This window comes from Canis lupus, chromosome 24 (assembly GCF_011100685.1).
Source record: "Canis lupus familiaris isolate Mischka breed German Shepherd chromosome 24, alternate assembly UU_Cfam_GSD_1.0, whole genome shotgun sequence".
NCBI classification, from domain to species: domain Eukaryota; kingdom Metazoa; phylum Chordata; class Mammalia; order Carnivora; family Canidae; genus Canis; species Canis lupus.
The window spans coordinates 12,137,173-12,160,788 of record NC_049245.1 but is presented as its reverse complement, the minus strand read 5'-3'; the positions used below and the strand labels follow the sequence as shown (position 1 = coordinate 12,160,788).

The following is a 23,616-nucleotide window of genomic DNA, read 5'->3' as shown; positions in this document are numbered from 1 at the left end:
ACCGGGGAGGATTAATACCAGCCTATCCATTCCTGTTGTCAGAGGGAGAAGGTGGAATGGTGAATTAGGGCGACCTCCAGCCTTGATGTGGCAGACGGGGTGTTTGGGATGTGTCCCTATAGGAGGAGCCTAGAAGGCCCTTCTGTAATGATGCCAGAATGAGTTGAGGCTTGTGAAGCAACAACACCGCTTTGATTTGTATTCCCCTTAATATGCATCCTGGATGAGCCTTTTTCCAGTGCCTTCTTCTCGGCTCGGTGACCATCTAGAGCAGAGTGGTGACTGCACGGGCAGACCCTGCGACATCTAGAGAGGTGTCCTCCAGTGGCTTCCCAGTGGAAAGTGCCCATCAGTACAAAAGCACTTCTGGGAGCAAGAGCCTTCCAGGTCAAAGATTCTGCTGTTGGTGTTCTTGTTTTGATGTTAATTATCTCTAGTTGGAAGAACCTTCTGGATCTCGTCTAAAATCTCTATATATGCTCAAAGACAAGGCTACTGCCCATCTGTGAATTCTCCACATCAAACTGGCTTTGCTTTCTCTTGAAGACAGTACTCCTCAACAGTGGTTTATCAAATTGCATGTTCTCGATCCTGGCTGTAGAAACAATTTTGTCTGTTGCTCCACAAGTTTATAAGGTCTAATTCTAGATCCTAGTAATGCTTTAGAAAAGCTTGCTGAACTTGAGAGAAACCTAAACCTCCTGCCACTGGCTATGCATGTTCATCTAGGCCAGCTGCCCCTATGAGGGCTGACTCAGGATAGAGGAGATGGTACGAGAGAAAGTTGGGCTTGATATTTAGCTCTGACTCTATCCAGAGCAAATGGCCACTCACAGTGAGAACAGCTGAGGAGGGAACTTCCTTCTAGGGAAAGGCTGCTTGTTGGGAGGGGGACATTACCAAGCATTTCTGGGACGTCCAGTCCTCTGATAAATCTCATCAAGAAAACAAGTCAAACATTATCACATTCCATAAGGAGAGAAAACTGACCCAAGACTATGTGTCCTAGAGTCCTCTGAGGCCAAGCACCTGAGCTTTTACCTCATTTGGCTCTAACTGTATAAAATGGTAAGGAGGATGGATATGGAAGACAGAACCATATTCTATTACTGTTATATAGAGGCTGTCGAGGGCGGTCTACACTGGCAGAGCACACACTGTTGTAGAATTTAATTGGGAACCAAGTTTTCTTGTGCTCCTGTAGTTGACCCTTACCTTAAACTTTTCTTTCTTTTACACTGATAGCAGGCACTGAACTGATGGGAGGAAAGCCAGTGATGTGTGTAGCCAAGACCAGCATCTTCTCATCATGTTAGCCTGGTATGGCTCCCTTTAGAGAACTTTGCTCTTGCTGCCTAACAACCATAAACTTAGCAGCCTGCAGCAATGCAAACTGATGATCCCTCAGGTCCTGGCACTTTTTAGCCAGATCCTCTGCTCTGGGTCTCCTGAGGTTGGGACCAGAGTAGCAGTCAGGCTCTTCATCTGGAGGCTCAACTAGGAAAAGACCTACCCTCAAGCTCCCTTGGGTTTTTGGCAGAATTCAGTTCCCTCCTGTTTGCAACTGCAGGCTCCATTGTCCTGTTGGTGATTGGGGGATGGGGCGTTCACTCAGCAACTGGAGACCATCCTCAGGTCCTTGTCACATGGCTGCCTCCGTCTCGAGAATGGAGAAACCTACCTTGTGCTCAATCTCTGACTTCTCTTGTAACCATCCAGAAGAAAAACTGCTTTTAAAGAGCTCCTGTGATTAAGTCATCCCCACTTGGAAAATCTCCATAATTTAAGACCAACTAATTGGGGACTTTAATTATGTCTGCAAAATCCCTTCACAGCAGTACTTGGATTAGTGTTTGATCAAATAACCAGGGCCCGGGAATCTTGAGGGGCTATCTTGGGTTTCTGTCTACCACCAGACCAAGAGCCCTTCCGTATCTCTTCTCAGGGGTCCAGTTAAGTGGCAAGAACAGAGACTATCATTGGAATCTAGCTGGATTCCTTAATCGTTTAGTGGACTCTACCTCCTATCCCAGGATGCTGAGACAAAAAGGGCCGCGTGCATTCTTCTTTCTGCAGCCCTTTCTATGAATACGAACAGTGGCACACATTTATTATCACCATTTCACAGGTGAGGAAACTAAGATGCAAAGAATTTCAGAAACTTCCCAAAGTTAGTAAGTAGCAGAGCCTAGAATCCAGGTCCATCCAACCTCAGAGGCCAGAGATTCTGCTGTCGGGCTGCAGTTGTGTGAGCCTCACACCGCACAGGCGAAAAACAGCATGCCAGAAGCCGGGAAGGAAGAGCTGCGACTGGAATCAAGGAAGTCTGGCTCCAGAGCATATGCCTTTGCCACTCAGCAGACATCCTGGCTCTGCACACCAGTCAGGCCCATGTCGGGGCACGACGCCCTGGAGGAAATGTTCGGGACCTCTTTTGCTGAGTGTTGTACCAAGAGCTCACAGGAAACACAGAAATATTGGGGTCGTGGATGTGTGGGGAGGACTTACCCACCCCCTTTAGGCCCCATCCCACTGGTTCTTTTTCCTTAGTTTTGTGCAACCTTGTAGCTGTTTCACATTTGTGCTCTCCCTTTGTGTTTTATGCCTGAGTCCTTTTATTTATTTGAAAGTGAGCGAGCTCAAATAGAGGGAGGCGGAGGGAGAAGCAGGCTCCTCATTCAGCAGGGAGCCCGATGCAGGCTTGGTCCCAGGACCCCAGGATCCCAGGATCATGACCTGAGCGGAAGGCAGACGCTCAACCTACTGACCCCCCCCCCCCCCAGGCGCCCCTGCTTGATTCCTTTTAAAATGCCCTTCCACAGACCATCCTGGCAGTCAGACAGAGCCCCGTGAGGATATCTGGTTGTTAATGACGTGGACTGGGAGGGTTTACCTTTCTGTCTCTGGGACAGGGTTTTTCCAAGTGGCTCAGCGTGGGTGCCTCAAGCCACAGCAAAGTAATCCTACAGGGTTCTGGCTACCCTGACACGACAAACAGGTTGGAAGTGACTTGTGGGATGTGCTCCTAATCCCTCGGTGGTGAGTGGGGAGGGCACGGGGGTGTAGGCTTTCTGGGGTGTTGGGTGGAGGAAGGATTGCTGCCCACAGGCTGGTCCAGGAACTCCCCTATCTACCGTGTCCGCCCAGCGGCCCACGGCCAACCTAATCGCATTCAGGCTCCTTGGATTTTCGTATTTTTAAAGGCTCAGGTAATTTCCCCATCACGTAGCCTGCTAGGGGAAGCAGGAGCGTTAGGGAATGTGGGATGAGACCTAATTACAGTTGCCCTCGCCTGACACTGGCAGGACCGTCCCAGCTGCCTTTCCCACACCGGGAGCAGCACAAACGTCCAGAAAGGTGCAAGGTGAGCGCCTGCGGGCTGTGCGCATGCACAGGAGCAGGCCATAGTGAGCGGGACTGTCCAGTGCCTTTCTGGATCTCTCTCCCCGCAGTCTTACGCTCTGGTTCTGTGAAGCAGAAACTCAAGAGGAAATCTGAAGCTGCCCAAGAACAAAGGAACCACCTACCAAGGGACGGGGCTTAGTCAGCCTTTGGTTCAGAAAATACCTGTTGCTATCAGCTTATAAAGATGTCACTTTCTAGGCCCCGCTCAGATTGGTGACAGTGTCTCTGTGGCAGCTCTCTGCAGCCTCCCTTGAGGCTCTGCAGCCCATTTTTTTTGTTAATCACTCATCTCCCAATTCTTTACCTTTGAAATTCACACCAAAGGCAGGGTCCAGACCTAATTCTGGCAAATTCCCAGAACCTGCAGCAGCCCGAGCAGCAGGAGCCCAGGGTTCTCGTCCCGGCTGTTGCTAACCTGTGTGGCCTGAGACAAGCCCTCCAAGCCCCGTAGGCCTCAGTTTCCCCTCCTGGGAAAGAATGTGACTTGGATCCTTTGCCAGGTAAGGCCTCCAGTTGCATTCATATCCAGCAGGTCTGAGACCAAGGCTTTGCAACTGCGCATTTCTCAGCACTGATGAAATAGAGCAGCTTTGCACTCTTCAGGTGCAGAGTGGGAGCCAAGCCGTTTGCTTGCCTGAGTAGTCATTAGGAAGCCAGCTGCAAACTTGTATTCCCCTCTGGGGCCGAGGTGGAGCCCCACTGGCCCTGCCCGGAGAGCTTCTCTTTAAAACAAAGCTGTTACTTTCATGTTGCTGGCATCTGCCTTTGCTCTCCTCTCCGGGTAATTCAACCCTTGGGTGCCCTGGTGTGGATACTGCCAGGGAAGGGGATGGGGCCGGGTCGGAGAAGCAGCTGGTAGGCCTCGGTTCCAGGTCCTTACTGGTTTAAGAGCCTTTGCTCTTCTCCAGGTTAATTTTCCCGACTTGACTTGTGCGTATCACAGGTTAATTCCAGACCCATGCATAATGATACATAATTTAAGACTTGTAAAAGCTGCCTGGGACTTGAAAGAAACACACTCTTAAGCCAGGAAGGTTGTGCCCGGCATGCAAGAGCAAGTAATACAGGTAGAATTTATGTCCAAAGCAAGGGAGCCGCGCCCTTTTGACACGATCTCAAAGGGTGCCATGCAGGTGTGCAGGCTCCTCTGCTGCAGGCAGTGGGACTCGGGGCCCTGCAAGCATCACCCCCCACTTGCCCCTACTTTTAACAACCATCGGAAGGCAACTGGGAAATTCGTTATTTTTAATAGGACCAAAAATATCTTATGGATTTGAAAGTGATGCAACAACGAGATTGCCCTAATGGTTTCTGACCTTTGTTTTTAACACTTCTGGGGCCAGCACCCCACAGAACTGCCTGGGGGCACCCTTCTGTCTCTAGTGAGCAAGCTGTCTGCTGGCACTGTTGGGAGACTGACAAAGCCCAGGCCGGGATGTTTAGCTGCTTGTGGGGTGGAAAAAAAAAATGTTAAGAAAAATAATTGTTGTTTTTGCAAACTATCTATTTAAAAACAGAACCTCAGGAAGCAGATTTCTGTTCCAATGCTAGGATGAATCAGAGCTCACAAAGTATAAATACACATTAGCAGGAGGAGGCTTCCCATAACCCAGTGCTTGTGTGTCTTCCCAGACCAGGAACCTCTGAACTCCTGCTTCTCATTCCCAGTAGAGGCAAGAAGGAGCCGCAGCCGAAGCGGAAATGATAGAACATTGCCCAGGCCAAGTTGCAAGTTTCTGTAGGTCCGTAGGACTTTTTTATTTTTTAAAGGCAACTGGTTTTTAGCTACACACTCGCTCACTTTTGGATAGATAGGTATACACTGTTTAGGAAGGTGGGAAACCCATACTTGTTCCTTTGGCTCTTGGGTACCTAAGAAATATTACCAAATAAGTTAACTTTGACTCCCTGACCCCTCAGATCAGTCAATAAACATGAAGCACTTAGACCACAACTTGCTTAAGGGGCAGTATAATTATTTTACTTAAAAATGATGTCAGGTGGCAATTTAGCAACAAACCGGCTTGCAGGCTACTTAATTCAGTTTAACAAGGAGGAAAAACATTGTAATTAATGAAGAGCTTATCCTTTAGTACTTGAGAGTTGTTCTTAAATTTTACTATACAGAAGCTGGAGAGGAAGGGGAGGAGGGGAGAACTTGCTGAAAATACAGATGCCTTGGCCCCACTCTTGGACTGGGCCTGGGAATCTGCATTAAGAGAAACCTGCTGGCAAGTTATGCTTGAGTGTTGCCTTGGAGTCAGTTAAGGTAGAGCCCCCCCCCACCACCACCACCCCTTTTCTGATTTTATATTGTAGAAGTCTAGAATCTCAGCACAGTCAGCTTCGAGTTAATTCCTTACTGGAGTTTCACGGTACTGCCTAATGCTGGGGTTTGAATTGATCAGGTTTCTGGCCTAAAAATTCTTTCTCTTCCAGGGTCTGCTTAAACGAGGGCTCAGAACATTGCTGGGGAATGGGAAAGGTATGGAGTCCCTTCTTTTCCAGCTTGTTCCCACGATAACCAGGGCTCCCTTGCCGGATTCCCTCTACCTGGAAAAGAGGGGAACTGCCCATTATGATTAAGGTCCTGGCTTTGAGCCATGCCCAGAGGAGCCTGATCTCTGCCTTCTCACTACTGAGATGGCTTCTTAAAACAACAAATGTGAATCTCAAGATCACTTCCCCCCTGGAATCAAGAATTGCAGAGGCTCGTTAAACTTTTTTTTTTTTTTCCTCTTGGCACAAAAGCAAGCACTTGGCAACTACCCAAGGAATTCTGGGGTCCTGAAGAATCCAAGTTCACAAACCACCGGAGCAAGATATTGCCTCGGGATGGTGTTTGAGTGCTGCTAAATCGGACTGTGTCCTGGCTCCCTGGGTCTGTACCAGAGCACTTCTCCCTGTGACCCCACCTTGCAGAAACCAGCTGTCCCACAGCAGAGATTAGGGACAGAAAGTATTGCTACACCAGGGCAGGGAGTCGTCACGGGATTCCAGGTCCTTCGGGCTGCTTTCCCAGCAAGCCCGAACGCATAGTTAGGGATTCTGACTCCTCAGTACTCTGCTCATGCACAGGAAACTTGGGATATTTTTAAAGCCCATTGCCCATTCTTAAGCAGATGCCCATCAGAGAACACAGTTCCTAGTCCAGTAGAAGAGAATTTTCCCAAGAAAGAGTAAAAGCATACTATGAAAATCAGAGGTGGACGGATGGCCTGAATGTGCAGCGCTAGGGGACAGCTCCAGGGAGGTTAGGCTTTGGCTCACTCATCAGAAGCAGGGAACTCCTGGCAACTCCATGAAGCTGCTGGAAGCCATCCATGTGCCCGTCACTCTGGCTCATCTCTGACTACTGAGGTGCCAGAGGCAAAGCTTTCCCAGCCCCACCCGTGATGTGCGGGCAGGGCCATTCTGGCCTCTGGCACCAGCAGCCACAAGGAGAACCACAGTTCACCTGTCCTGAACAGGTGGCGATGGTTGGCCTCTGGAACCTCCAGGAAGGCCAGATACCTGGCACCCCACAGCCGCACGGATTCCCTTGGAACAAGGTGATGAGTACATGGCTCTAACCCCAGAAGCTTGTAACTACCACCTCCTGTGCAGCGAGGAAACCGCCCTGGAGGCGTAAGCGTGCACAGAAGCCACGAAGGTGTGGTCTAAAATGACGGCAGGACATTAATATTAATCCAAGCAGCCAGGGGAAAAAAAAAAAAAAAAAGACCGAAAGCACCAAATCTCCCTCTTCCTCCCCCAACACTAATTCCAAGCTTTTTAAAACCCCTTTTAGTGCGGTGGGCATTTCCCGTGAGTGCTCACAAACAATTCACCTCCACACTACAGGCCATTAATCCAGTGGTGTTTATTCAAGCAGTATTCACACTTGCTGTTGAATAACAAGGGAATCCAGGACCCCCGAGCTGGGGCTCTCACAGCTCTGGCTTCACAGCAGCCCATGGTTTTTTGAGAACTTCAGCTGAAATTTTGTGGCTGAAAAGGCTTTCAGTCTTCCTCAGCACCCCTGTCAAGCACAGCCTGTTTAGCACACCCTGATTACCAGAACGGCCTCGGTGGGGTGGCAAAGGCACAAGGTAGAGCCAAGCAAAACTACAGAAGCTCAGAAGAGGCCACACTGTTCCAGGTTTCATACAAAAAATTTAATAAATAGTACTTTTCAAAATTTATTGCCAGGAACAACACATCGAAGATGCATTTTTATGTTCATAACACTAATAGGACAATACAGAGTATCTTCACGGTCTCCGTAGTGAGCCGACGACGTGAACTGTTTTAGAAGCCGTTTTGATCTTCAACTTTGTAAATAGCATTTTTATTTCCTCACTTAAGGCAGGCAGTGTATTCTATGGCAAATCTAAACAGTGATCTTACTGGACATTTTAAGGTTCAAGTATTCAACTAGCTTATAAGAATACTCCCTAAATGCAGTAGATAACAAACAAAAAAAATCTACAAGTGGTTCAGTATTACATACGAATGGTGAAAAGAAATCAGAATTTACAAAATAAGATTGGTGTGCTTCCAACTTCACACAATTTGATATTTTTAATGATATTCAACCACTCACATTTTGGCTACGTTAAGTTGAAGCTCAACATGTTCTCTTAAACTGCTGTGTAGCCGATCACCTGCCTGTCTCTTTTCAAGTCTAAAGCATAAAAAAACAAAAAAACCACCTGCTTTTCTAGACTAATTTTCAAACTGCCTCAGTCCTTAAAACGTGTTTTAAAGTGATGCTATAGAAGGTGTTTTAAACATCTGACGTCGTACAAAAAAAAAAAAAAAAAAAAAATTCCACCAGTATTCCAGGCACTGAAGCCCATCCTATTGTTTTAAACTATTTTCAAACACCTTAGTTTTGGCTTATAGGCAACACGTAATAAGAAAATAAGTTCAAAAAAATAAAGCCATACACTTAACAATGCTATCAAAAACCTTCAATTCTAAACACGTACATATAAATAAAAAGGAATGATGTTTTAAGGCTCTTGATTATTAAGTTAATAAATCAAATATACACAGTGATTAATAAAAAAGAATTATTTACATAACTATACAAAATTCTACTTTTGACACATTTTTCCTCTTTAAATTCTTCATTTTTACCAGCAACTGCTGACATCAAGGTCCCCCCTCCCCCAACAACAAAATACAATAAAAAAAATAAATAATAAACTCATTTGTGATAGTTGCTGTGGTTCTGAGCTGCAAAAGGCACTTTCAAATACAGAACTACTTGTACGTCATCATAAAACCAATATACAAAAACAACTCAAGAGTCAATAAATATAAATAAAAACTATGATCCTAAGACTGCATCACCATCGGGACATCTGGCAGAGGTGGAAGCTCAAGGCCCCGGGGCCGGGCATTCTCCTGGGAGCCTGGTCCAAGAGGTGTCAGCTGTGGGGCAGGGGCGGCGGTGGGGGGGGGGGGCACTTTGGACTGGTTTTTGCATAGCTGTGAGCTGCAGCATTGGATTTCCCAGCCAACCACAGAAACTACCATTGCCAGTGTAAGCCAGCTTGTCAAAAACTTAAATTAACACAGGATTCTAAGTCAACGACAGCCTCAGACTGGAAGAGGACAGGACAGCTGAAGAACTGAACTACAAGCCCCCAGCACCCTCCGACTCTACCTAGCGGCAGCGCCTGCTGTCTGCTATACGATGTACTCCATCCGGTTTAGGCTCTGGGCACTTTCCAGGTCTCTGTTGTCCTGTTTGTTTGTCCAGTTTGGGTGTTTGGCTGGCGTGCCGTTGGGAGGCTTCTCCTCTCGGTCTACCAGCGTGTATGCGGGCTGCTTGGCAAACCGGGCTTTCTGCTGGTGCTTATCCATGTCGTCCTCCTCCACCTCTGAGTTGTGTGTCCTTATTTTTGACATTTTGGAGTTTTTGTTCTCGTAGTCCTTGACGGGGACCGTGTTGGCCCCATGCTTCTCGATGGGGTTCTTGATCTGGTTCAGCTGCTCCCGCACGTTGTTGGTGGTGTTGTCCTCGGAGGCCGAGCGCGCGTGGCTGCTGGGCTTCCGCCGCTTCCGCACGCACCAGTAGAAGGCCGTCACCAGGCAACAGATCCAAGCCACCGTTAAGACAGAGCTCAGCAGAGGGACCAGGAAATCTGTAAGGCGGGCACAAAACCAATTAACTCTCAAAGAAGAAGGGGGAAAAAAAAAAGCCATCACACGAACAAAAGAATACCAACAGTGGTGCTCCTGTCCTTAATTCCTGAAAGGGGTGCCATGGGGACAAGTCCCTTTTCACAACCACATATTGTCACTTCACAGCTTGATAAGCACAGGACCAGGGCCCGTGGGGACCGTGATGTGCTGGTCTCCAGGGACCGGGCACAGCAGCAGCTCCTGCAGGCTCCTGACTCCCGTGTGGAGAGGAGCATCTGGTTCACGCAAGGGAAGTCTGGCTACTCAGGCGGCAGCTCATTAGAGGAGCTGGTTTTCAGCATTACCAGAAACCCGATCTGAGCGTGCATAGCTCCGATGGGCCGTGCTCCCAGGCACCCCGGTTCTCACCTAGCTAGAATAATGGTGGTCTAAAGGTGTGGCTCCCCTGCAGGGCCATACAGCTGCCTATCAAACCCGGGTCTCTCAGTGCTTAGGCCGGGTGATCCCACGACACCAGGATGCCACCAGCTCGAGGCGCAGCAATGCTCTGCCCTAGGGCTTTGCAGGGGGTCTGCAAACAATGCATGCTCCGCAGGGGTGCCTGCTTCCGAGAGCACAGCCTGGCAGCAGGGAAAAAACGGTACTTCTGCCCATCACCACGGGACCTTGGTCATGGCAGCTGGTCCCAGTTTTTCCGCCAGTTAAATGGGGGTGGGGGGGGTGGGGAGTTTCCTTGAGAGAAGCTGTCAGCTAATGCCCTCCCTGAACGGTGAGCCGAGATCCGTCGGACAGTCCTCACGCGAAAGGACTGTCCCCACCTGCCACCTACCTGTTCTGTTCTTCAGAGGCCGCCTCTGTACTCGCACTTCCGCCACAGCAGCGATCAGCGAGCTATTCCCGTCACGTTTACTAACGAGGTCTATGATTTTGTCAGTGATTTCCTTGATAGGGTTTCCATCGTCCCGTATGTCTTCAGCAGACTGGAAAAAGAAGGGCCAGATGTGGGATCAGGGCAACACTACACAGCAGCCATCACTGAAAGTGACTTAGCCCGTGTGCCAAGCTGTTTCAGTGTCCTTGCTCTGTCTGGACACCGGCTAACTGGACTTTGAGAACTACCCTGCAGTCGAGTCATGAGGCGTGACTGGGTCTCATACTTACAATGGCCACATGTATTTCGTTGTTCGCAGAAGGGGAAGGCTCACAAGCTATGTAGATTGAATATTCAGCAGAAACGTTCTTCAAGATATTCAGATTCCTCAATTCGCTGCAGATATGCTCTGTGGTTAGACCCTAGAAACACATGTAAAAACCACACATGTAAGATATTGCGAGGAACAGGAAAAAAATAAAAAAGGCTGACGTTTCCTTGCAAGTTAGGAATTTAAGCTAAGGGGAAGATCCTAGCTTGCAATGCTCCTGCTTTGGAACCAGGAGACACACACCGCCAGCCCAAACTGAATGAGAAGTTATTCGTACCGGTGACATCATCTCTTTGTTGAAGGTGAATGTGATGTTGGCACAGTTATCCTGGTAGTAGGGGTCAGAGGTACACTTGGTCTTCACCGGCTGGAGACTGGAAGACCGACACTCGCCCACGCCCGTGCAGGGGCGGACGAAACACTGGTCCTCCAGGATAGGGATGCAGCTCTGCCCGCTGGGGCACTCGCTGTGCCCTTTGTGGAGCAGGCAAGGTCGAGGGCCGCACCAGACCTGGGGAGCAGGGGGAGAGGAGATGGAGCGGGCAGCTCAGGAGAAAACACCCAGCAGCAATCTAGAACCCAGGTGAGAGGCAGAGGGCCCTCATGCTGTACCTTGGAGCAGGCGATCCTTCCGTTCAGGCACTGGCAGGTATTGCAGTCATCGTCCCACTTGGCCCCATCTGGGATCACACTTCCCATAGTGATGCAAGGTTTCCCTGAAACTGAAAGGTAGAGCGCATGAGTGGAACAGATTTCCTTTTCTATTGACCGTTCTATTCTTCACTCCCTCCCTGTCAGGGAAGGGCTGTACCTTTGCCCTGTGCCACGGGGCAATAGGTGTTCTTCCCTCACCTGCTGCCTTTGCACGTGGCCTCAGGACCTGTGGGGCCTGTGGGACCTGTGCAGCACTAGGGGATGTGATGTGGGCAGCCTCTCGCAGTTGAGATATGGCCGCTGGCCCAAGGAGGGTGACGAAGCACACAGAACAGAACTGAGCCCAGCCTGCGTGCCCATGAGCAATGCAAATAAAAGCCTGCTGTAAGCCGCAGGTTTGGGGGTGGTTTGTCACACGGCAAAACTTCGGGAGTTGACTAGTAACAGCTATCCTGTTTGTAGGGGACCCCCTAAGTTTCCCCGACCCTGTGGCCCCCTGTGCATATCCCCGCCATGTTCTCCTTTGCCTACTCAGGAACAGTCAAAGGGTAACCGTGGTGACTGCAGTGCCCACTGCCCCCACAAGACACATGGGCAGCTGCAGCCTGACCCACACATACCTTCCTGGCACTTGGCACCGCTGTGCCCTGGGGGGCAGACGCACCGGTAGCCATTAATCTCATCCACACAGGTTGCCCCAAAGGCACACGGTGAGGACTGGCATTCATTGATGTCTAGGAGAAATGGAGACCAACTTTAGGCTCCAATGGGAAGCAATGACATTCTTCTAAGTTTTTACTAATCTAACATACAGATAGAAGAGCGTGTAAACCCTAGGTATAAGCTTGATGAATTCTGTAACCAACACCCAAATAAACCGATCAGTAGCCCCCAAATTTCCACTAGTCCCTTCCTCCCAAAGATCATCATTAGCCTGACTTCAAGCTGCTGAGAATCATTTCAGGAGGCGGCACTTTTTAATTAAGTAAGTTCCTTTTCATCAGATACTACAACTTAAGAGCAAGGGTAAAGTTCTTGGGAAAGGTCAAATATTTTAACCCTTGCAGGCCTTGTAGGCTTTGTCATGACTACCCTTGTTATAGCATGAAAGCAGCTTTAGATAGTATATAAAAGAGTAGCTGTGTGCCAATAAAACTTTATTTACAAAAACAGGCAGTGGGCCAAGGCTACAGTTTGCCAACACAATTTAGAAACATGGGATAGACCAAATGTACCCCATTTTGGTGAACACCAGTCAGCCCCAGACTTGGGGGATCTCAAACACTAGTAAAATTCCAAATAATTTGGGGATGAGAACAACAAAAAAATACAAGTATCACTCCCTCCTCCCAAACTAAAAGGCATATAAGAAAGTAGGAAAAGGCTCAAAATAGACTTTAGGCACCCTGCCTGTCTCCCATTTTAATTTCACTAGGGCCGGATCAATCCTTTGGGAACCACAACCCTAGTCCTGGCCACTGTCCTTAGCTCGGTCCTCTGTGGCACATGTCCACTCGCCCCTAATTTCAGGTAGTCATGAGGAAAAGCACCCTTTCCTTGGGGCCTCAGAACAGATTAATCATCAGATCCTGTGGCTGCTCCTCTCTTCCTTGGAAGAGGGCTGTGTCCCCTGGGGAAGGGACAGCAAGGACCTGGGACATTCCAGCCAGGCTATCCTAATCCCAGCTGGAGGTGGGAGGTTCTGTGCCTCTCAGAGCTACAGAGAGCAGTAACCTTAACTTTTCATGATGAAAAGTCTCAGGCTGAGGGCTGAATCAGGGGGAAGAAGGCCACTGGGGAAACCAACCAGGGCTGGTCCTTACTTATTCTGCAGTCGGGTCCAGCAAAACCAGGGGCACACTCACACCGGTACCAGTTGTCTCCATCCACGCACGTGCCACTGTTGTAACTAAGAAGAAAGCAAAGACGGCCTCAGTTACCGACCTCCTGATCCACGACTCCACCAGCCAGTTGACCACAGGCGGCCACGCCAGTTCCATTCAGCAGCTCTCACCCCTGGCCACACACCCCTGTAGCCTGGGGAGATTTCAAAATAATGGTGCCTGGGTCCCAACCCCAGAGAGTCTCATTTCATGGGGCTGTGCTGCAATCCAGGCATTGGGACTCCTAAAAGCTCCCCAGGTGATTCTTATGCACAGCCAAGGTTGGGAATCGTTGAGAATAATCACAGCCCCCAACCAAGACATGACCTGGCTAATCAGAGTGTGGTCCACGGACCAGCAGGACCTGGGAGCTTGTTAGACAGGAAGGGTCTGCAGCCCCACCCAGACCTCCTGCCTCAGAACCTGCATCTTAGACAGGACCCCCAGGTGATACGCATGCACATCGTAGCCAGCAAGGGCTGGCTTCCAAGGCGCTCATGCTTACCAAGGATGAGGACTGCAGTCATTGGTATCTGCAAAGTAAAAAGACGACTTAACAGCGAGGCCTTCACCGGGCAAAGCAGTTTTAACCCTAAGTAGAAGCACCACTTATTTCCATTAATACCCGAATGATCACACTGTAGTTTACACCGGCAAAATGCGCTTAAGACCTCTGCTCAATTGGAACCAGGCCTGCACCACACTTTGTTCTGTGTGCCGTGGGACATTACACAGGAAGAGGCCCTGCTCAGGGCGGGAAGGGGGCTGTGAGAATGGAAGGAGACAGGCTGCTGGTCAGACCCACGCTGGGAACAGAGACACCATCTGTCTCCACTTATCTCATCGGCGACTTTCTCATGCCCAGGTCAGGGCTGCGGTCCATCAAGTGCATTAGAACAGACCCAGGTGATGCAGAAGCAGACATCAAACAGCCCTGCTTCTGGTTTCCATCGCGAGTCCCTGAGGGTGTCAGGATGAACTCCTGCAGCCCTCTGTGGAGTTCAAGGCGGGTGGGGCAGGGGACACTCACTCTGAGCGCAGATCGGCCCCTCCCAGCCTTCTTTGCAGACACACGTGAAGGAGTCCCCGTTGACCACACAGGTGCCCCCGTTGTGGCAAGGGTTGGGTAGGCAGCTACTATTTCGGGCTGTAAGACAAGACAAGACAGGACCACCCTCCCTGAGGATCCAAAGAGAGTAGGAGAGCCGAGCAGCAGACCGCCAGGAAAGCGGTCCTAGGTGTTGAGATGGCCACACCCACTGCCGACCCCATGTGGGGCAGAAAGCTACCTATGTTGCAGGTCGTCCCTTCCCAGCCTCCAGGACACATGCACTTGAAAGCATCCCCTTCGTCATAGCAGGTGCCACCGTTGTTGCACGTGGCCTCATCACACTGGCTGTCACCTGGAGGAGGGGGATCTCCATGTGAGGTCCCGGCCAGCCCCCTTCACAGAAGACAGGGTGGTGGGAAGGGGATGCGGAGAGGGGGCCCCAGCCAGCTACCACTTACGCGAATGGCAGGTCTTTCCTTTCCACCCGTTTTTACAGTCACAGTAGAAGTCGTTGACGAGGTCACGACATGAGCCACCATTGTGGCAGGGATTCTGGCTGCAGTCGTTAATGTCTAGAATCAAAGAGGAGACACCCAGCTCCAGAAGCTTCTAGGGCCATCCACGGCGTGTCAGAGCCACACCCTTCCTATGGCCACTTCCACCCACAGCTTTCCACTCTAAGGTCCGAGACCAGCTGAGCCATCCATCCTGGGATTTAAACACCTTCTCTTCTCCTCAGCTGGGTTAAACCCCACAAGGTGGCAAGACAAGGGCAGGCCTCTGTCACTCCCATGGAAGTTAAAAATCAGGACAGGCACAAATTACTATTAAAACAGAAAGAAGACTACTTTCTCTGCAAGCAGGGATATTTAGCCTGATGACAGTCTGTTTCCACAGCTCCTCAGCAGAAGTTCCTCCCCTTTGGCCGTCCTCAGCATTCACAAATACAGACGGGACACAGGCAATGCTGTCCCAGGACAGGAACGGTTGGGGTCTTACTATCTAATTCCCATTGAAAAGGCAAGCTTCCCTGATGATACCTCCTACCCCAGCATCCCAGAGCTGTCTGGCCCAGGGAGACCACACACTCACTGGTTTCACAGTAGGCCCCCTCCCAGCCGTCACTGCAGATGCATTTGTAGGAGTTGACCCCATCGATGCAAGTGCCGCCGTTTTTACAGGGATTGCTCTCGCAGTCATTAATATCTGTGAAATGAAGACAAAAAAGCTGGTAAGTAAAGGACAACCGATGCCATAGCCAGGCACTGGCCCAAAGGCCACCTCCTGAGAAAATGGGCAGCCAGGCACCTCAACATCCTCAACTCCATCAGGAAGGTTTTTCCGACTTCAGCAAGCAGCTTACCAGGCAGAAGCCTCCAGAGGATACGTTGTCTGTTTTATTTAATGCCTTGGAGGCTAAGCTACTCGGATGGAGTGGGGAAGAAAAGCCTACAGAAAGCAGGACCACCCAAACTAGTAAGATTCCAGAACATAAACGTGCTGAAGGGGTCAGAGGTGTCTGTGATCTCAATAAATTAAACACAACTCGGTCTTAGATCTTAGATGTAATGGTAAACCGTCACTGGTCTCGACTGAAACGAATCAAGCTCAAATGCTCCCTTGAACTGGGCAGAGGAGGGGTGGGGGGCACCACACCCCATTCCCCGAAGAGGGCTCTTACTTTCATGGCAGTACGTTCCAGTGAAGCCTTTGTTACAGTCACAGGTGAATTTGCCTCCCGACTGACTCTTGCACTTCCCATGGGGACCACAGACGTTCGAGGAGATGTACCGCACCCCCTCAGGTGTGTCGTTGGAAGCCATGGCCACTGTGCAGCTGTCAATCACTAGAAGGCAGACTCGGGGTCAGATCAGGGCCACAGACCCATAAGGCATGGATGGCATTCCTAAGCTGAGGACCTCCGCCCAAGCTCGCTTTCCTGGAAACAGGCACCCTTTGGCTAATGAGGGTAAGAAATCAAGAGGCACCCCGGGGCCAAGACTCTGGCGATGTGCCACGTCACACTGTGACAGGCAAAGCCAAGACTCCAGACAGACAGAAGCTCTGTTTTTTTTTTTGTTTTTGTTTTTAAGGCATTTTCGCCCTACGTGGCTAAGAAGCCTCTGTGTCTGTGGGCCCCTCTCCTCCTACCTCTGACATCTCCTCAGTCGGGCAGAAGCTTGCTACAGGGAGGAGGAGCTTTACTTCCTACCTAAGCAAGCAGGAAGGACAGAGAACCCGCAGAGCCAGGCCACCTAATACAACGACCATGAGACACGTGGGGCTATTTAGATTTGAATGAACTGGAGTCAAGGAAGTTTCCAGTCGTAGTGGTCACACTAAATGCTCCTGTGGCTAGCACACCCGACAGTGCAGACAGCACACATCTCCAGTGCTGCAGACAGTTCTTCCGGCAGCACTGCTTTGGGGAAGGTCTCAGGGTTGCAAATCAGCCCACCCCAGAACAGGAATGCTACGTGTGGACAAGGTTCTCCCACTGGCAGGCCCGGACAGAGGGTTTCCACGTGTTCTGGCTCCCCTAGCGAGGCAGGTTAGGGCGTTACCGTCTCACCCAGCCAGCTGCTGAGAATATTGGGGGGTACTGACAAATAGGGGTAGAGGAGTGAGCCTCGGAGGCCAGCCAGGACCACAGGTGGGGCAGGTACCTTCGCAGGGAGTCGTGCGGCAATGGTCTTTGAGGTGGGAGCAGTTCTTGCCTTCGTAGTCCTCGGGACACTTGCAGAAATAGTCGCTGGCACGGTTGTAGCACTGGGCACCGTTCTGGCAGGGATTGGGCTCACAATAATCTATGTCCAGCTGCCAGGAGCAGGGAAGGGGGAGAGGAAACAGAGGTGTGATTAGAAGTGCTCTGGGGCAGCAGTTGCTGGAATCTGACCCCTTCACCTCCTTCCATTTGGAGAACACCCTACATAATAGACAGTTTTGTCCTAGAGACTGTCCAGGGATGCACGGCAAAACAGGGCAGAGTGGGAGAGCACGGAGTTGGGGGCACAAATGGACAGGCTGCCGACACTGTGAACAAAACCCACTCCTTGGTGTCCTTCCACCTGTGTTCACCGAGCAGAAGTCCCTGGTCACTGGATGGTAACAGATTTCATGGCAAGTCCAGAGATCAGGAGGGAACTGGGCAGGGGTGGGGAGCTGCTCTGCTGTAGAAACTTGGCCTTTGGAGGTTCTAGCCCCACTCACCTGACAGAGGTTTCCAGAGAAACCAGTGGGACACAGACACTGGAATCTGTTGATTTCATTCTGACAGTGACCCCCATTCAAACAGGGGTTGCTGGCGCATTCATCGATGTCTCTCTCACAGTGATCGCCTGCATAGCCAGGTGGACAGATACAGCGATAACCATTAACCAAATCCTGGAAGAGGAGAAGGAGGGGGGGAGAAACACATGCTTTTTCCTCTGTATTCCACAAACATGGGGCCTTGGCAGTCTAGCACACCCGCTGCCCTTCCACTGAATCCCTGACATCGCTAAATGCCCAGCCTCTCGCAACGTGAGAGAGGAATTTCTATAGGCATGCCTTCGAGATGGCTCCCAGGGGGCTGGGAAGGTAACAGGAGCCCAACTGAAACTTGCGGAGAATCACTTTTCACCTGCATTTTTAGAATCTCAGAGGGATCAAGCTCTCCCAGGGTCACATGTATCTTAACAGATTTGTGTCAATCAGTAAGGTTTTCACTTAAGCAAAGATTCACATACCCGACAGGAGGCATCATTCTGACACTGGCCAAGGCAGTCATTAATATCTGAAAAATAAACAGGTTGTCGTATTAAAGAGGCAATTTACATTGAAATTGGGCTTAATTGAAAAGCGTTCTCCGCTCAGGACAGATAAAAGCCTCAAATCAGATGTCCTGTGTGCTTCTCTTGACATGCGGTTATTACACTGGGTGGGAACCCTCCCTCATTCCTCCAGACTGAGCGAGTGAAACTTCACATCATTGTTTTAGCCACCTTATCAGCATACGGCTGTTTTACCGGCTAATGAGCTGATAAAGTGCATGTTTTCATTTCTGCACTGACCGCTCCCTCCCCAAAAACATTCCCTCTCTGAGGTTTTCCTTTTACCTCTCAAGTCTTAGAGCTGGAGCTGACATAGAGGCTGAGGAAAGCCTTTAATACCCAAGTTTCAACAAAAATCAAAATCGAAACAAAGGGACTCACTTATGTCACAATTCTGACCCGTCCAGCCAGGGAGGCAATCACAGTAGTAGCTCGCAATCAGGTTCTTACAGGACTTGGCATTTACACAAGGTTTGGCCTCACATTCATTTGCATCTGAAAGAAAATGTGGAGGGGCATTGAGAAATGGGAGATTTACCCCCCACTCCCCCACCCCCGCCCAAACACACCCTATCAATAGTTAGTCTGAACTAGGAGACGTTTTAATAACCTCGCTAAATCAGAGACTAGGTTCCCACTATTTGGAACAGCTGATCCCTCTCCCTAGCCATTACCCAATAAGGAATGCTAATTGATAACTTTCTGGCTGGTGGTTAACAACTGGCCCCCAACAGGAGAGCAAAAAGCCACCAGGCATTGCTGTGCGAGCGCGGCGCAGCCTAGTTGCTGGGATTTAAATGTGGCAGGAAGAATGCAGACAGCTCATTCCTCATGAGACCATCCCCGTGGAACCCAGCTGAACACTCCTCGGACAGACGATTGACATGGTTCAAGGAATCCCACGACTTTCCCACAGGGCCTAAAGAGCTAGGCCATTAGCATTCAAGTACCCTCTCCCAGGCCCGCTGGACTCCTGACAATAAATTACTTTTTAGTATGACGGTGTGCAAACTCACACCACTAGCCACAGGCTCATCTCCAGTAACAACTCGGATCCATAAGGGCCAACCTGGGTGCCCGAACTTCCTTACCTAACTGGCACGTTTTGCCAGTCCACTGGGGTGGGCACACGCACTTGAATCCATTAACCAAGTCCTGGCAGGTGCCCCCGTGGGAACAGTTATTTGGAGAACAGTCATCAATGTCTGTTGGACAAAAGGGAAGAGGGTTGGCAATTTAATCTCAGTCCGTTTGACAATTAGATAATTGAATGCCAACCCTCACATGAGGGGCCTTCACTTAAGAGCCAGACACCTGCTCTAAGTGACTGCTATGACGATAAGGCCTGATTTTAGCTTTAAATCCTCCACTGCCCCAGTTCATTTAATCCCCCATCTAAGCAGCAGGAAAAGCCAGCTGGATCCCCAAGAGCATCACCACACTGCTAACATGGGACCTCTAGCTCTGTCTACTCTCTATTTTTAAAGATTTTATTTATTTGAGAGAGAAAGCGCATGGGAGGAGGGTGTTTAGGAGTAGAGGGAGAAGCAGACTCCCCGCAGAGCAGGGAGCCCGATGCAGCTGATCCTGGATCTCCAGGATCATGACCCGAGCCAAAGGCTGACTGAGCCACCTGGGCACCCTACCTACTCTTTATTTTTAAAGCGAAGTTTCAGCGTGGCTCAGAGGTAGCTAAGAAGAGGTAAGGAAAACTGACTCTTTTCTGGTAGAAAACTTCATTCTTCTAATTTTCTCAGAGTTTTCCCAAAACCACATAGCTGGGGGCCCCACATCCCACTTCTGCACTTGTCTCTAGTAGCCTCTTCCTCTGCTGCCCACTTAGGAAGTACCAGGCTCTCTTGTGATCTGCTCATTGATTCTACACAACCCTAAGAGACGGGCATTGCCACTGTCCCGTTCAACAGGGCACAGAGAGGTAACGAGTGGTCCTACAAGAGGTAGGTGGGGCCAGGGTGCCAGCCCCTGTGACCCAACCCCAGAACCCACATTCTTAACCAGGCATGCTCTACTTTCAGGGTGCTGAGGACAGTGGTTCTTAGGCCAGGTTGCACCTGAGAGACCCAGGTGCTCGCGAAAGAATGTGGACTCCCCGGTCCTGAGGGGAATTGTGAGGACCCCCTCATCTGCACTGTCCAGCACTTTGGGGGTTCTGATGCGCAGCCAGGCCTCAGAGCCAGGACCACTCTGTGGCCTGGGTCTCTCTTTTGGGGCCACCCTCCACCCATGACCAAATTGAGGAGTGGCTACCTCCCTTGCCGGCAGCCTCTCCATGGCTCCAAGGAGAAGAGCTAGGACTTGATTTGGAGGCAGCAGAGCTCCAGGGAGCACTCACAGAGGACGGGGGTATCCCGCGGAGAAGTCCCTTCTGGTAGCAGCCACACCATGCAAACTTGGCTTGGTAGGAGGAGGGTGCCCAGAGACTTCGGGTGCAAGGGCTGGAAGCCCAAGCCAGACTCCCCATCAGACTGCTGATGGCACCTCCCCCCTCCCACCGAGACAAGACTCCTCACTGAGACCTGCCCCCAAGCCCCAGCTCAATGCAGTGATCCTCTGGAAAAGACACGGGCCCAACCCCAGACTTACTTGTGGAACACGTGGGGCCCGTCCAGCCCGGAGAGCACTCACACTCGAAGCCCAGCGAGGTCTCCCTGCAGCTGCCTCTGTTGTGGCAGGGGTCGGACAGGCAGGCGTGCTCCGCTGCGAAACCCGGAGGGCAGTGAGCAAGGGGCACCCGCGTGTTTCGACCTACGTCCTCTCTCCCCGCAGCCAGCCCCACGCCTGGGCCGCAGCTCCAGCTCGCCTCGGACAAGCGGGAGCGAGCCCGGGCTATAGGCCCGCTGTGTCCAGGGAAGGCAGGAAGCCGGCTTTCGGCCTAAGTGTCCCCAGCCACATTCCAAGGCGGCTCAGAGCCTCAGAGCCGGGGTCACGCCCCCCGCGTGGGCGGCATCACCCTGAAGGAAGTTTAGGGGACCCACAGAACCGCTGGGGTAACAGGTCTTCACTTTGGAGGATATTTTCGTCCTTTTATGAGGCCTTAAGGGTATTGTTATTTTTTTGTAAACTCAGAGTACCAAAAGAAAAAAAAAAAAAAATTAAGCCGAGGGCTCTCGTTCCCCCCGGACCGCTCACCGATCTCACAGTTGGGGCCTGAGTAGCCCTCGGGGCAGGAGCACTGGTACTTGTCAGGGCCCGTGTTGCTGCAGGTGCCCCCGTTGAGGCAGGGCTGCCGGGTCCCGCAGTAGTTGAGATCTGCCAGAGAGACCGCGGGGTCAGTGGCTCGCAGGCGGCACAGGCTGCTCGGCTGCCACGTTTCTAGCGGGGGGGCCCCAACCCCCACCGTTCCTCTTTAAAGACTAAAACCAGAAAAAAAGACCCCAAGCCACGGCCTTAAAGGCAAATTCGAACAGATTCAGAATTAAGTCCCTAGAAATAAAAATAAAATAAAAGTGAAAGCCCCACGACAGCGGCCGCACTCCTTAACTCCTCCCGTGAACCCCGAGGCCCCGTCCCGCCCAGGGTCCCACCCCCAGGAGCCTACCTTTGTCGCAGAGCTGGCCGCCCCAGTTGGTCTCGCAGAGGCACTGCCAGGGCTCGTTACAGGTGCCGTGGACACACCCGGGGTGCGGGATGCACTTGTCGCAGTACAGGCCTTGCCAGCCGTACTGGCACCTGGGGACGGACAGCACGCACCCCCCCTTTAGTCCTTAGAACATTCGGGGCGATCTGCACCATTTAAGTGCAAGGCTAAGAAGTCCAGGCCTTTCCTGCCTTGTTTCATTTCTGGTGACAGGACAGTGGACTCGCAAGGAAGGCTTGTGCGGGGGCTCCGGCGGGGGCTCCGGCTAAACAAACATTTTCGGTCCTTGGGCCGAGGTCCCCTCCCAGGCGGCTGCCGACAAAAGCAGGGCTGTCTGGGGAGAGGCCGGCGGGGGCTGACCTCACAAAGCCACTCTCTTCTCAGGCTCACAGGGCTGCGCGACGGTGGGGGCGTGGAATAAACCAGTCCAGGGCCCCGGCGAGCGGCTGCGGAGGCACAGGAAGGACTCTCGGGTGACAAGAGCCAGTGAAAGTCGTCGCAACCACGGCACCGTCGGCCACTTTGCCACGGAGGCCTGGTTCTTTGTCTAAACAGCAAGTCACCAGTGCACAGAAACGCAACGAGACACCCAGTGAGGCAGGAAGCCACCTCCCTGGGAGGCTTTAGGAAATCAAAGGGGGGGGGCACCCTCCTCTGGCCAAGAGGAGGCAAAGATCTCGGAACCCACTTCTGCAGGACAGGTAGCGGAGCCGCAGCACTTGGAACCAATCCCACAGATAATTTATGGCCCACTACCGGGGCTGCTTAAGCTAATTCATTTTATAGTGATTTCTCACTCGGGGTGGGTGGGGGGGGGGGAGGAAGAGGTCAACTCGGTTTATCTAGTATTGGGAAACAGAGTCAAGTTTCCTTCATAAGCGTCTCATTAATCGGACTCTTTAGAGGCCAACGGTGCCTTTGATCCCCAAACAGAAACACAAACATAAACCTTCACCTGGGGTGGGAGAGAGGGCAGGGTCTCAGTCACTCTCCCCTCAAGTTTTAAGCCCTCAGAAACTTTAACTGCCCTCTTAAAACTCAAGCTTTAGTAAACAGGAGAAAGCCCAGAGAAGGTGGGGCGAGCATGGAACTGGACCTGGGAAAAGCCACAGTAAGAACGACCAGCGCCCTCCCCCACCCCCAGCCACTCAGCTGTAACTCTGGAAAACAAGCACCCCCAAGAAGGAAAGGCTTTCCGTTTCCAGAGAGCCGGAGGCAGGCTAGCAAATCCTTATCATGGGAAAATTATAGGGATCCAGCTAATAGCTAATCACCCACGGCCAAGAGTCAACTTAACCCCTGAGAACACTGACTAACCACTTCCTAACTTCCACAAACAAGCCATCCACACCCCAATTCAAAGAACCACCAGAATGCGTGGTTTAAAATTAATCAGACAGAGGGTTTGGCTTTGTGTATAACAGAACAGCAGTCTAAATGACCGTGACCATTCAGAGCAGTAAGAAAAAAAAAAAAATCTGGTAGAAATTTTTTTTTTTTTTTAAAGTGGACACTCAAGTTAGTGGGAGTTGGGGGAGGGGGTTTCATTCAGGAAAAGATCATCTTAGCTTGAGAGCTATTAAGAGGAAACTGATTCGGAAATAGCAGTATCCTTACTGTCTTCTCTTCCTTCCAAAATATGGATGGCGACACCTCTTCACTTTGCCTAATAAAAGAAGAGGCAGCTGAGGACCCAACCTCACCTCTTAATTAACGAGAGCTGGATCCCCAAGCATAAAGAAGAAACCACAAGAGGCCATGGATGACTTCAAAAGAAAACAAATAAAAATACTGACCCTAAAAGAGGCATCTACAAAGTTATCCCAGTTTAATAATACATGATTAAGGTTCTCATGAGAATTTGAAGTGACTT

The 23,616-nt window shown here is 50.8% G+C and overlaps 1 protein-coding gene across 1 annotated transcript in view; it reads right to left on the bottom strand.

Moving 5' to 3' along the window:
• Positions 1-7,252: 7,252 nt before the first annotated feature.
• JAG1 (jagged canonical Notch ligand 1) overlaps positions 7,253-23,616 on the bottom strand; it is a 35,894-nt gene continuing 19,530 nt past the window's right edge. The window contains exons 6-26 of the mRNA XM_038571605.1: positions 21,705-21,835; positions 21,296-21,415; positions 20,750-20,863; positions 19,237-19,350; positions 18,527-18,640; positions 18,062-18,108; positions 17,544-17,717; positions 17,000-17,150; positions 16,015-16,179; positions 15,426-15,539; positions 14,792-14,905; positions 14,572-14,685; positions 14,313-14,429; positions 13,788-13,815; positions 13,223-13,308; positions 12,020-12,133; positions 11,358-11,467; positions 11,023-11,256; positions 10,705-10,836; positions 10,373-10,523; positions 7,253-9,542 (exon numbers count right to left, since the gene is read on the bottom strand). Coding sequence (XP_038427533.1) covers positions 9,085-9,542; positions 10,373-10,523; positions 10,705-10,836; positions 11,023-11,256; positions 11,358-11,467; positions 12,020-12,133; positions 13,223-13,308; positions 13,788-13,815; positions 14,313-14,429; positions 14,572-14,685; positions 14,792-14,905; positions 15,426-15,539; positions 16,015-16,179; positions 17,000-17,150; positions 17,544-17,717; positions 18,062-18,108; positions 18,527-18,640; positions 19,237-19,350; positions 20,750-20,863; positions 21,296-21,415; positions 21,705-21,835 — 2,902 coding nt within the window. The 3' untranslated portion in view covers positions 7,253-9,084. The remainder of the gene's footprint in view (positions 9,543-10,372; positions 10,524-10,704; positions 10,837-11,022; positions 11,257-11,357; positions 11,468-12,019; positions 12,134-13,222; positions 13,309-13,787; positions 13,816-14,312; positions 14,430-14,571; positions 14,686-14,791; positions 14,906-15,425; positions 15,540-16,014; positions 16,180-16,999; positions 17,151-17,543; positions 17,718-18,061; positions 18,109-18,526; positions 18,641-19,236; positions 19,351-20,749; positions 20,864-21,295; positions 21,416-21,704; positions 21,836-23,616) is intronic.